The sequence below is a fragment of the Callithrix jacchus genome, chromosome 13 (genome assembly GCF_049354715.1).
Source record: "Callithrix jacchus isolate 240 chromosome 13, calJac240_pri, whole genome shotgun sequence".
Classification (NCBI taxonomy): domain Eukaryota; kingdom Metazoa; phylum Chordata; class Mammalia; order Primates; family Cebidae; genus Callithrix; species Callithrix jacchus.
Genome location: NC_133514.1, coordinates 93,121,077 through 93,134,347, shown reverse-complemented (window position 1 = coordinate 93,134,347; position 13,271 = coordinate 93,121,077). Strand labels below are relative to the sequence as shown.

The 13,271-nt window shown below is 46.4% G+C and overlaps 1 protein-coding gene across 8 annotated transcripts in view; it reads left to right on the top strand.

The window, feature by feature from the left end:
- Positions 1 to 13,271, top strand: part of MYO5B (myosin VB) — a 390,326-nt gene that overhangs the window by 236,249 nt on the left and 140,806 nt on the right. For all 8 annotated transcript variants that reach the window (XM_008979769.5, XM_008979768.5, XM_054244178.2 and 5 more), the window contains one exon: positions 609 to 874. In XM_008979769.5, the coding sequence (XP_008978017.4) occupies positions 609 to 874 (266 nt within the window). The remainder of the gene's footprint in view (positions 1 to 608; positions 875 to 13,271) is intronic.

Sequence of the window (13,271 nt, the reverse complement as noted above, 5' to 3'; positions counted from 1 at the left end):
CTTAGGAGCCTGGGGGTTGTTTCTGAGCATACAGCTGGTTAGATGGGGTGGGTCGAAGGCAATGCCTATAAGTGAAGAATTCTAAGAGGGAGGAAGAGAATTGCTTCCTGGGCTGTGGGTCAAGTACTGCATGCAGACCTCAGCAGATGCAGACTGAATTTGGTGTGAATCTGCTCATTACTCTGAATGAATTACATGGTCATAAGTTCTTGATTCTCATTCTGCTCCCTTCACTCAGGGACTTGCCTCTTATCAGTTTCTCAGCAGCAGCCTGGCATAGAGGGGACAAAAAAGATGGAGAATGTTTTGGTTTTTAAAGTTCTGCAATTTGATCATTAGCAGGTGTGATGACCAGTTTGAGCATTGTTCTGTTATGGGCTCTTTAATCTCCACTTAGCACAGAGAGAGAGAGAGAGAGAGAGAGAGAGAGAGAGATGGAGACTGACTGCCTGCTGGGCTGGCAGCAGAGGATGTGCTGGGATTCTGGAGGACTGGGAGGCCTTGGGTTTGGCTTGTTTTACCTCTGGGTGGGAGGGTGGATGACATTGGTGGGGGGGGTGGCTTGTCCCCCACACTCCTCCTGAACCTATCTCCCCCATCTCTCTTAGCCCCAGGATGAACACCTAAGCAACTTCTGCCGACTGCTAGGGGTGGAGCACAGTCAGATGGAGCACTGGCTGTGTCATCGCAAGCTGGTCACCACCTCGGAGACCTATGTCAAGACCATGTCCCTGCAGCAGGTGATCAATGCACGCAACGCCCTGGCCAAGCACATCTATGCCCAGCTGTTCAGCTGGATCGTGGAGCACATCAACAAGGCCCTGCACACTTCCCTCAAGCAGCACTCCTTCATCGGGGTCCTGGACATCTACGGGTAGGCCTGCCACCTGTCTCACTCTACACCTGGGAGTGGCTTCCTGCTGGCACTTTATAGCCAGTGGAGGCCTTGGAGACCTTCCTGTGGTTCTAAACTTAGGGCAGTTTAAAATGTGCGGGGGCCATTTTTAATTGACACAATGATGGGACCTGAGGCCAGGGGTGCTTAGTGTTCCATAATGTAGGGGAACAGTCCCCAAGCAAGACTGGACCTGTCCAGACACCAGGAACTCCCCCACTGAGAAACACTGTGATCATCCATTTTTACACCTGAGAAAGTGAGATGTAGACTGGGCACGGTGGCTCACACCTGTAATCCCAGCACTTTGGGAGGCCGAGGCGGGTGGATCACAAGGTCAGGAGATCGAGGTCAACTGACCAACATGATGAAACCCTGTCTCTACTAAAACTACAAAAATTAGCCAGGCGTGGTGGCATGCACCTGTAGTTCCAGCTACTTGGAAGGCTGAGGCAGGAGAATTGCTTGAACGTGGGAGGCAGAGGTTGCAGTGAACCTAGATCGAGTTGCACCACTCCAGCCTGGGCAACAGAGCGAGACTCTGTCTCAAAAAAAAAAAAAAAAAAAAGAAATGCGTAGAAAGGAAAATGACCTGCCCAACGTGATTTTATTGTGAGAAATGGAACTTAGATTCGAGTTCTGTATCTCAGTATTGTTTTATTTCAATCTGCCATTCGGCCTCATTGACTGTAACAATCAAGATGGCTATTTTAATACCATAATTTTGCCCAGTGCTATGCAGATTTGTGTTGTATGTGGTCATTTCTGAGGTTTCTCTTCCTTTCAGAATTCCAGCCTGATTGAAAGGACTGTTACGTGTAACGGTGTATTTTTGGCAGGGAGAGCCTTCATGGCGTGGTGAAGGTATACTTGCCTAGCCGTCAGGAGACTGATTTTTTTTTTTGTCAGTGCTGTGACCAGTCAGCTGAGTGAGTCTCCACAGATCACAGCTCCTCTGTGGTCTTTCATTTCTATAGCTTCAAATGAGGTTTTGAGGCACAGTCTCCCTGAGGTTCTTTCCAAATCCTTCTAAAATTGAAGTTAACACGAACTGGGTTGCAACCCACCTTGTGCTTCTTTTCTGACCAATGTCGTGTCCTCTTTAAGCTAATAATAGACTAAATCCTCCTGGATCTTTAAATTATAGAAGTCATGGCATCTTAAAATAGAAATTCAGACCTAAAGAAGCAAAGCATCATAAGAACAGCGACAGTCTAGTGCGAACAACTGCTTAGCAGGTTGGAACTCAGCTGGGACTCACCTTAGGTTGAGACTGGAATAAAGGCCAGTGCCATCTGGAAGCAGCCACTTCCCCACGCAGACAGGCTCTCCTGATTACATCTCTGACGCTGTTGCTCATCCCTTATTGCCCATCCCTGGGTTTCCAACTGAACTGTGTTGCATGCTATGGAGAAAGAAGGCAGTCTTTGTGATTTCTGACAGCACAAAGGCCTCAGGAACATGCTGAAGAGTTGCCTCATGCATGAGATAAGTAACATTAGAGGCATCAGAAGAAATCATGGAAGGGTCTATTTGAGAATTTGGATGCTTCATGCTGTACAAGAGTCAAGGCTGGAGAGGACACGCTTGCACAGTCAGGAAAGCTTTATGTGGGAGCTAAGATTTGAACTGGATCATTTAAACAGGTGTAGAATATGGGAAGTGAGGGAGGCACCTTTAGGGAACAGGAATGCAACCAAGAAGTGAGGAAAGGGCAGAGTATAAAGGCAAACCTCCTTTCGGATAAGGAGAACACAGGAGAGAATCACTGACAGAGGACTGGGAAGAGGCAGCCTCCCCAGGACTTCAGCTGTGTGACCCTGGGCAGGCCTCGTCTCTTCTGATCCATGGAATGCCTGCTCTGTGCTCAGCCCTTGTAGTTGCTCTCTGGGAACTTCCAGCCTCATTGTCAATCATTAATTCTGTGGCGTTCTTCCTACTTTGAGTATTTTAAGGTAATTGGATTTCTCAGAGTACTGACCTTTCAGTATTACCTTCCAAGTAAGACCTGGGGAAACCCAAGCTGCAGCGTCTGACCCAATTCCCTTAATCCACCTGTAGAAGGATCTAATTTTACTGAGGTTCTGATTTAGGAAGATGAACATGCAGACTTGTCAATAGCATGTAAAAATTTTGTGATTTCAATACTACTGCTACATAAAATAGCATGCCTCAGTGCTGTTGTGTTTATATATCATCTTAACAGTGCCTTGAATTTAAATAGTCTGTGCAAGCTGGGATTTTGTGCTTATATTTGCCATTTACTTTTTATAATTGTTTTCTCTAACGTCCTGTGACTGCTCAAAGGGGAGAAATAGATTGCAAGGCTGGTTTGAAAAGAACAGGTTTCAGGGGATGGGGTGGCAACCTGGAGGACTTGGTCTCCTGTTCCTAGTGCCAACTCCTCACCTGTGTCTCCTGCATCTGGGAGTGGCCTTGGGGCTCCTTTGAGACTGACAGCTCTTCAGTGAGAGCAGGCTTCCGACATAGGGCCATCAGCACAAGGCCGTTCTGGGAAATTTTCTTACCCTTTATGCTTTCTTCCGGGCATGCTATGTTGTTTTCTCTTTTCTTTTCTCTTTTTTTTTTTTTGAGATGGAGTTTCTCTCGTTACCCAGGTTGGAGTGCAATGGCACAATCTTGGCTCACTGCAACCTCCGCCTCCTGGGTTCAGGCAATTCTCCTGCCTCAGCCTCCTGAGTAGCTGGGATTACAGGCATGTGCCACCATGCCCAGCTAATTTTTTTAGTAGAGACGGGTTTTCACCATGTTGACCAGGATGGTCTCGATCTCTTGATCTCGTGATCCACCCGCCTCAGCCTCCCAAAGTGCTGGGATTACAGGCTTGAGCCACCGCGCTTGGCCTTGTTTTCTCTTTTCTTTAATTTTTATTCTTTCTCAGAAGCCAGTTCACTTTTTTTTTGTTATAAAGTCGTCATATTTTAAAAGTGACTTACTCTTCTTAAGAGAAGTAAGTCCTCATGCAGTTACTCCTCTGTAGCTCAATGCAGTGCTGAGTTCACACTCTGAGTTAAGGATAACAAGTTATATACAAGGCAATTGAGAGTGAACAAGCTAGCTGTGTGCCTGGGCCATTGGTTGCCAGGAAAGCACTTACATACATGCCCTCAATGTACAAGTGCATGCTGCTCCATGGTCTGATTCTCCAAGAAATTGTTGTACAAATGTGGACGGCCCAGGCTTTCTTTCTGGTAAGAGGGTATGTAATGAACTCTTAAGAGATTAAAATCAAAATTTAACAGAAGAGCAGGTGGCTTAAGTCTGGAGGTGCTTTCTAATCTGTCAGGTCAGTGACATCATTTCTTAATCTGGAAGAAAACAACACAGAACCCTGGGTGGAGACTTGGGATTGGGTGTGTGAGCCATTTACTGTCATCTGCCTCTCTGCACTCACAGTGTCTTATCCACCTATTTCCCTTGGACTTAACATACCTTCCAGAAACCCTCCAAAGCTGCCTTTTGTAATGTGGTCATTTCTTGATTACCCGGAAGTGGGCATCATGCTCGACCCGACTTCTCACCCACTCTGCTTCACCTCCTTCCTGGTTCAAACTCATTCCAGTCATTAGGCTTTAGTTGTGACTATTGGAAGTGATTCTAAGGAGTTTTTCATCCTCTGTGGCATCAGAAAACCCCCCAAGCATTGTCTTTTATTTTTTGAGTTTTCTGTTTATATCCCTGACCATCAAACCTTGGAGGAGAAGACCATCTGTCCATTGTCTCACTCTCTTTTAGCCGGAGTGTGGGGAGGCCTGAGTGCCCATAGAGGACGCCCTGGGGCTGACCTGATGTCTTTGATTTTCTCACTTCTCCTTGTTGCTTTTGAGCAAGAGTGGCAAAAGTGGAGTCCAGAGAGAACAGAACGAATACTGAGATGAGTTTCTGAATACGGCCAGCCACATCTGTGAAGTGGAAAGGAACAAGGCGTTGCCTCCCTCTCAGGTTAGAAATGTGCAAAGCAGGAAGTGAGGGTGGAACTGTTCTTCTTCCCCTTGACCCCACCAGTGGCCATTGATTTCTTCCCCTGGGATAACTGTCCCCAGATGAGCCACAGTGCCTGTCTAGGGCATTACTAGCCCACCAGCGAAGCTCATTCGTGTACTGAAATCTATACCCAACATGAGCCACTCCACTTTTTCCTATAAATGTGTTAAATGTTGCTACAGAATTAGCAGCCAGAATGAATACACACTCACTTCTCTCTCTATAAGCAAGCAGTGTACACACATTTCTCCCCATCACTGTGTTCTGACTCTTAGCTCGTAGAGGAGAAAGGCTGTGAGCTCCTAAACAAATTAGCATAGGCCACAGCTGCTTCCACCATGACTGTGGTGAGTCTGCTGCTCAGAGGCCCTGCCCTGAGGCTTTTCTGAATGCTTCCAGACCCCCACTGTCTGGTGGAAGCTTCCCTACATCTTGCTTCTCTGTCACAGCTTCAAAAAAAAGTGCAAAGCAAGCAGTACTCAGAGCGATCTAGCTACCCCAAGCTCAGCTCTTAACCTTAACCAAAGATCTGTGAAGTTGCCTTCAGGGTATTTTTGACCAGGCAGGACATGGATATTAATAGGGGAGAGCCTGGCAGCTTTTGACTGGGACTCCCTTTTCGGGTTGCACTAACCTGCATTTGCCTGATTAATTGCAGTCTCAAATCCTTTATTCCTGTCCTCTCCTTGGGGCAACAAGAAATAAATGGCTTCAGTTTTGGAAAAATGCACATTTATTTGTCTTTGATTTCAGCCTTCAAGATGCCAAGGTAGCAGGGGGCTTTGGCTATGGCCAGCCCATTCTTGCTGAGGACAGTTGGCCTGGGCGCAACACGGGCTATATCAGATTCATGTGTTCTGCTGAGGAACCACTGGGGAGAGAATGGGGGTAGAAGGTGGGGAAGTTTTGACCCCAGGAAGCAGGACATGGGATTTCCTGGGATTTTATATCCTCCTCAGTTCTCTAATAATAATAAATTAGCATCCAGCTCTCTTCAGTGCTCTTTAATGGTGTATTTTAAAATGCTCCTAAGGCCAGGTGCAGTGGCTCATGCCTGCGATCCCAGCAGTGTGGTGTTAATGGTGGAGGGTGTCCCGGTCCTTGGCATTTTGAACAGAGAATTGGACAAAACGCACAAAGCAAGGAAGAAATGAAGGGAATTGATTGAAAATGAAAGTACACGCCACAGTGTGGGAGTGGGCAGAAGGAGTTTTACATATTCATTTACAAGTTGTTACATATTCCGGATAGTAATTTTTTATCAGAAATGTGATTTGCATATTTTCTCCCATTCTCTGGGTTGACTACAGTGGTATATTTTAAGTAAACCTCTTAGACCCACTGTTCACCTTTGTTTAGTGGAAAAAAATATTCTTTGGCTTTTGTTTTCTTGGTCTCAGTCGCCAGAATAAACTTATAAATAACCTCAGCCACAGTAGTTATTTGGAGACTCCCCATCTCCTCTCTAGCCAGTATCAAAAGATTTCACAGAACATGGAGGGGGAGAAATCAGTGATTGCATTAACCCTTTAGCCTGTGACAGTGGCCCAGCCCTGGACAGCCCAGAAGATCCCAGGACATGCCTTCTTCAGAGAGGACATGCATGGCTGGCCACAGCGTTCTCAGAACTTGCAGATCATTGGAAGCTGTTGGCCTCATTCACGCTGGAGTCTCCCAGCCTCCTAGGAAAACCTCATAACCCAAGAGGGCTCTAAATCCAGGCTCAACCTATTTGAACTGTTCTGAGGCAGCCCTTTGGGGTGTGCCTGGAGCCTGGCACACCTGTGTGCTTCCAAGGCTCAGATGAAGTTCCATTTTCTCTCTGTCCATGCCAATTCTCCCACCCTATTGTTGCAGACCAGGTCTCACTAACACAGGCCTCCATAGCAACTGTTTCAGTACTGACTGAGTGGTTAAGTTAAATATTAAAAGCTAAAAAAGCCAATGCCCTTATACAAAGCCTGGAATGTAACAAAAGCCTACCAAGAGTTTTGCCTTGGCCTTTCCTGGGCCTTAAAGCATGACAGAATAAGGAATTCTTAACAGGACTCATTTAAGATTAAAGAAGTTTTATCATGGGGTCTGAAGGAACTCCTCAAACCTCTATGATTTAGCAGGAGACAAGATAAGGGTAATCACCCCAGCACCTGGACCCATTTAAATGAAGTAAATTTACTGAGGCTCCAGAGGAAAAGTCTTCAAGACTCAGATCTTACAGATTAGAGGTTAATCACTTACGTCTTTGGATGAATGCACACTTACATGTAGACATATAGCTTAGAAGGTATATAAGCACTGGAAAACTATATAATTTTGAGTTGGCCTGGGGATAATTTCCAGGCCTTCTCCCTGTAACTGGTTACAGAAAAGAAAAACTCTGTTCCTCCCCAATTCATCTGCATCTTGTTATTAGGCCGTGAGAATAAGCAGCCCACCCCTCAGTTTGGTCTGGGAACACTATGGCCTCATTGCCTTTTAAAAGCCTACAGTGCATACAATTTCTGCTCCTTGCGGAGGCTCTCATGTACTAGTTTCCTATCATCTGCCTGGTGGCTCTTCTGGGCAGGGACTGTGACTTGCTCACCTTGGCAGCCTTCACAGTTTTGGGACAGTTGGCTGTTAGGTTGGGAGAGGATCACCATATAGTAGGTGTTTTCTGTCCCGTGTTGAAGTTCCAGGCCGCAAACTGAGTGGATTTAGGTCCTCAAGAAGAATAACCGCCCTTTGCCTTGGGGTGTGAACGGTGCCTGGGATTGTGTTCTCGCTAAAAAACAAGTCCTGGGTGGGAGCATCTAGGCACAGAGAAGCACATGAGCAGAATCAGGCCCCGCCACTCCAAGGTACAGCCAGCATCCCGAGGTTGTTCAGTAAAGAGACCAGCAGGGTTGGCCTCTCTGACACACCCAAGGTGGCCTTGCGAGATTTCATAGGCTTCAAGGTGGAAAGGGACTTTGAAAGGATATCTGGACCATTTCTCTGACCTCAATGCATGATGGCCCTGTTTTTAAAAAGGCTTCTCCAGGGAGAATTTCCCTACATTATATTTTCTGTATGACTTCTAATAATTATTCCCTAGAAGCTGTCCTCAGTATGAACCTATTGTCCATATCTTTTCAGTCTACCAAAGGCAGAATGCTGGAGAGTGAGCTTTATAAACTGGAAAGACCGGGCTGAGCTAGGAGATTCTAGTTCCTTTGACCCATGCCCAGGGGGACTTACAGTTTCCTAATCTTCAAAGCATCTCACTGCTTCTCTGCTCTCTCTCCAGGTCATGGAGTGAGAGGTTCAAGGAGGCTGATCATTAACTTAGTGACTGACTGACTTTTTATTGCAGTTTCACTTTCCAGGAGACACTGCCTTCTTTGTAGAGGCATCAGTGGCCCTGACTACACTCTGAAGTTAAGGTAGAATGAGAAGGAAACTGTATACTTTTTGACTATGAAAATAGAAACTGATCATTGTGCATCAGGAGTCCAGATGCCATGTTTCAGCATCAAGTCTCACTCTGTTTTGACCTTCCTCCAGCCCAAGGTTTCTGGTTCAAATATTCTCAACACTGATTTTACAAGAGAAATTCAATTCCCTCTGGTATATAAATTTCTTTGTGACACTTTAATATTGTAAACTATAAATTGATTCATTGTGTTTATTTTAAAAAGTCTTCTCTGTTGATGCGAGAAATTACTGCAAATATAATTCCATTGTAAAGGAGAAGTTGCCCGATCTCCCAGACTGTGGCTTTCTGAGGTCTGTCATTTTAGATGTTCCCCTGAGCTGCACAAGCCCCTCATTCATCTCTGGGCCTCCAGCATTACAGTAATTATGCTAGATGGCAGAGGAATTGTTACCAGATAATATCTTAGAAATAGGAAAATTACAAGCTAATTTCAGGCCATCTCAAATTAATGAGAATGTTCTTTGTGGAGTGCTACCAATGTAAACCTTCAGAAAATGACAAGTGGGAGATATTTAAATCCTCTGTGGAGCTTAGCACAGCTCGGCCAGCACACCCAATTGCTATTATCTGGCCAATTGCTGGGGTGGCTCTTTTACGTCCTATCTAGGTTTTATTAATCGAATTTCCTCTGGGGCTTGGCTGTCATCAGCAGCCTCTCTCAGGTTGGAGGATCAGGAAAGACAGTAAGGTTCTAAGGGACATAGCTCAGTCTATAAGACTGTCATCTGGGCTGGAGGGGCCCCAATCCAAGGCGATGACTAGCAGACACAGCGCTGCTTCTGCCTGGTCTGGGGTGCTCAGGGGTAGCCGCCTTCATCCCAGTGTACACTTTACATCTTTGATCTTGTTTTTTCAACCTAGAATTATTTGTCCCACATGGGCATGGCTAAAGACTGTGCTTTAATGTGGTTTGTCTCCAAGCAGTTGACTCCTTTAATCTCTAAATGATATCCCACTTCTCCATGTTTTATAACTTGATGGGGGAGGTGAGCACCAGGGAGGGAAAAGCCTAATGCATTCTGGGCACTGGCCCAGCCCCTTTGGGGGTCTGATGCCTCTATCTGTGGTTGTCGCTCTGCACAGGTGGAGGCATCCTCACCACCACCATCCCCAGCCCCCACCAGGGGCAGCTGTAACATTTCTATCTGGGGGTACTGAGGGAATACATTCTATTTGGAAGGGCTTGCATGACACTTCGTATGACACTGAGAAAATTCAAATGTCCGTACTGAAGAATGGAAAGGGTAGAGACATGGACGGGGCTGAATGCAGCCTGTGTCCATTGCTATTACCTCGTTGGTATTTTCACTGGCCTTTTCCCACTCACCGTGAGCTCAGATACTTCCTTCTAGAACATCATCCTCCGTATTAACAGCCCTTCCATGTCATCTGTTTCTTCTTTTTCATGAAACTTTTCCTCCTCTCTGAATTAAGACTGTGGTCTCAGAAATCAGGCTCTCTGGGTTCACACGTTGCCTCTCTGCTCACCAACTCTCTGGCCTTGGTGACAGCATAGCTTCTTCAGTCTCTCCACCCCTTAAGTTTCCTCAGCTGCAGGATGGGGTTAAAAATAGATCCTAACTTTTGGCTACTGGGGCATTACTGAGAACTCCTGAAACACTTGGGCTTAGTGCTCTGCGGGCTCCCATTAGCAGGGCCACTGCCACCCATTTGGTGCACTGGGTGGTATAGAATGAGACAAGGTGTATGTGTGAATAGGAAGAAGGATGTGTGTGAATGTGAAGAGGTGTGTGTGTGTGAATGGGAAGAGGGGTGTGTGTGAATGAAAAGAGGTGTGTGTGAATGGAGAGAGCTGTGTGTGTGTCAATGTGAAGAGGTGTGCATGAATGTGAAGAGGTGTGTGTGAATGGGAAGAGGTGTGTGTGTGAATGGAGAGAAGTGGGTGTATAGGAAAAGGTGTGTGTGTATGGGAAGAGGTGTATGTGTGTGAATGGGAAGAGGAGTGTGAATGGAGAGAGGTGTGTGTGTGAATGGGAGGAGGCATGTGTGTGAATGGGAAGAGGTGTGTGTCAATGGAGAGGTGTGTGTCATTGGAGAGAGGTGTGTGTCTGGGAAGAGATGTGCTTGTGAATGGGAAGAACTGTGTGTGTGTGAATGGGAGGTGTGTGTGTGAATGGGAAGAGGTGTCTGTCAATGGAGAGAGGTGTGTGTCAATGGAGAGAGGTGTGTGTCTGGGAAGAGGTGTGCTTGTGACTAGGAAGAGGTGTGTGTGTGTGAATGAGAAAAGGTGTGTATGGGAATGAGAAGACGTGTGTGTGTGAATGGGAAGAGGGGTGTGTGTGTGAATGAGAAGTGTGTGTGTGTGTATGGGAAGGGGTGTGTGAATGATGGTGTGTTTCTGTGAATGGGAGGATGTATGTGTGTGAATGGGAAGATGTGTGTGTGTGTGAATGAGATGTGTGTGTGAATAGGAAGAGGTGTATGTGTGCGAAAGGGAAGAGGGGATGTGTGTGTGAATAGGAAGAGGTGTGTATGTGAATGAGAAGGGTGTGTGTGTGAATGGGAAGACGTGTGTATGTGAATGGGAAGAGTGTGTGAATGTGTGAATGAGAAGGGTGTGTGTGTAAATGAGAAGAGGTGTGTGTGAATGAGAAGGGTGTGTCTGTGTCAATGGGAAGAGGGGTGTGTGTGAATGGGAACAATGTGTGTGTGAATGAGAAAAGGTGTGTGTGCAAATGAGAAGAGGTGTGTGTGTGAATGGGAAGAGGGGTATGTGTGTGAATGGGAAGAAGGGTGTGTGTGTGAATGCAAAGAGTGTGTGTGATCAGAAGAGGTGTGTGTGAATGGGAAGAGGTGTGTAAATGACAAGAGGTGTATTTGAATGAGAAGATGTGTGTGTGAATAGGAAGACGTGTGTGCGAATGGGAAAAGGGGTGTGTGTGTGTGAATGGGAAGAGGTGTGTGTGAATGAGAAGGGGGTGTGTGTGCACGTTGGAAGAGGTATGTGTGTAAATCAAGAGGTGTGAATTGGAAGAGGTGTGTGTGTGAATGGGAAGAGGTGTGTGTGAGTGAATGGGAAGAGGTGTGTTTGTGTGAATGAGAACATGTGTGTGTGTGAATGGCAAGAGGTGTGTGAATGGGAAGAGGGGTGTGGGTGTGAATGGGAAGAGGTGTGCATGTGAGAATGGGAAGAGGTGTGTGTGTGAGAAGAGGTGTGTTTGAGAAGGATTTGTGTGTGTATGAGCAGGAAGAGGTGTGTGTGAATGGGAAGAGGTGTGTGTGAATGGGAAGAGGTGTGTGTGAATGAGAAGAGGTGTGTGTGTGTCAATAAGAGGTGTGTGTGAATGGGAAGGGGTGTGTGTGAATGCCGAGGTGTGTTTGTGTGAATGGAAAGACGTATGTGTGAATGAGAAGAGGTGTGTGTGAATGGGAAGTGGATGTGTGTGTGTGTGAATGAGAAAGGGTTATGGGTGTGTGAATGAGAAGGGTGTGTGTGTGAAGGAGAAGGGTGTGTGTGTGTGTAAATGGGAAGAGGTTGTGTGAATGGGAAGAGGTGTATGTGTGAATGAGAAGCATGTGTGTGTGTGATTGAGAAGTGGATGTGTGTGTGTGAATGAGGGGTTATGTGTGAATGAGAAGGGTGTGTGTGTGTGTGAATGGGAAGAGGTGTGAATGAAAAGTGTGTGTGTGAACGGGAAGAGGTGTGTGTTAATGGGAAGGGTGTGTGTCTTTGTGAATGGGAAGTGTGTGTGAATGGGAAGGGTGTGTGTGTGTGAATGGGAAGAGGTGTGTGAATGGGAAGAGGTGTGTGTGTGAATGAGAAGGGTGTGTGTGTGAATGGGAAGAGGTGTATGTGTGTGTGTGAATGGGAAGTAGTGTGTGTATGAGAAGGGTGTGTGTGTGTGAATGGGAAGAGGTGTGTGTGTGTGTGAATGAGAAGGGTGTGTGTGTATGAATGGGAAGAGGTGTGTGTGTGAATGAGAAGTGTGTGTGTGAATGGGAAGAGGTGTGTGTGTGTGAATGAGAAGGGTGTTTGTGTGTGTGTGAATGGGAAGAGGTGTGTGTGTGAATGGGAAGAGGTGTGTGTGTGTGAATGAGAAGGGTGTGTGTGTGAATGAGAAGGGTGCGTGTGTGTGAATAGGAAGAGGTGTGTATGTGAATAGGAAGGGTCTGTGTGTGAATGGGAAGAGTGTGTGTGAATGGGAAGAGATACGTGTGAATGAGAAGAGGTGTGTGTATGTGAATGGGAAGAGGTGTGTGTGTGAATGAGAAGGGTGTGTGTGTGTGAATGAGAAGGGTGCATGTGTGTGAATAGGAAGAGGTGTGTATGTGAATAGGAAGGGTCTATGTGTGAATGGGAAGAGTGTGTGTGAATGAGAAGGGTGTGTGTGTGTGTGAATGGGAAGAGATATGTGTGAATAAGAAGAGGTGTGTGTGAATGGGAAGAGGTGTGTGTGAATGAGAAGAGTGTGTGCGTGTGAATGAGAAGGGTGTGTGTGTGAATGGTAAGAGGTGTATGTGTGAATGGGAAGAGGTGTGTGTGTGAATGAGAAGAGGGGTGTGTGTGAATGGGAAGGGTGTGTGTGTGAATGGGAAGAGGGGTGTGTGTGTGTGAATGGGAAGAGGGGTGTGTGTGTGAATGGGAAGGGTGTGTGTGTGAATGGGAAGAGGTGTGTGCGTGTGTGTGTGTGTGTGAATGGGAAGAGGTGTGTGTGTGAATGGGAAGAGGTGTATGTGTGAATGGGAAGAGGTGGAAAATGTTCTTCTCTTCTCCATAGGCTTCTGTCCTTCTCACCCCTCAGCCTGATGCTGCTGCTGTTGAGTGTATAAGGTGGGCCACCCACATTTGTAGCTATAGCTGCCGACCTGTGTAATGTTGCCAGCATGGTGAGTGTGACCAAATCCATCCTGTTGCCTGGGTCTTATCTGCACATCCAGTTGGTCATTTAAGGC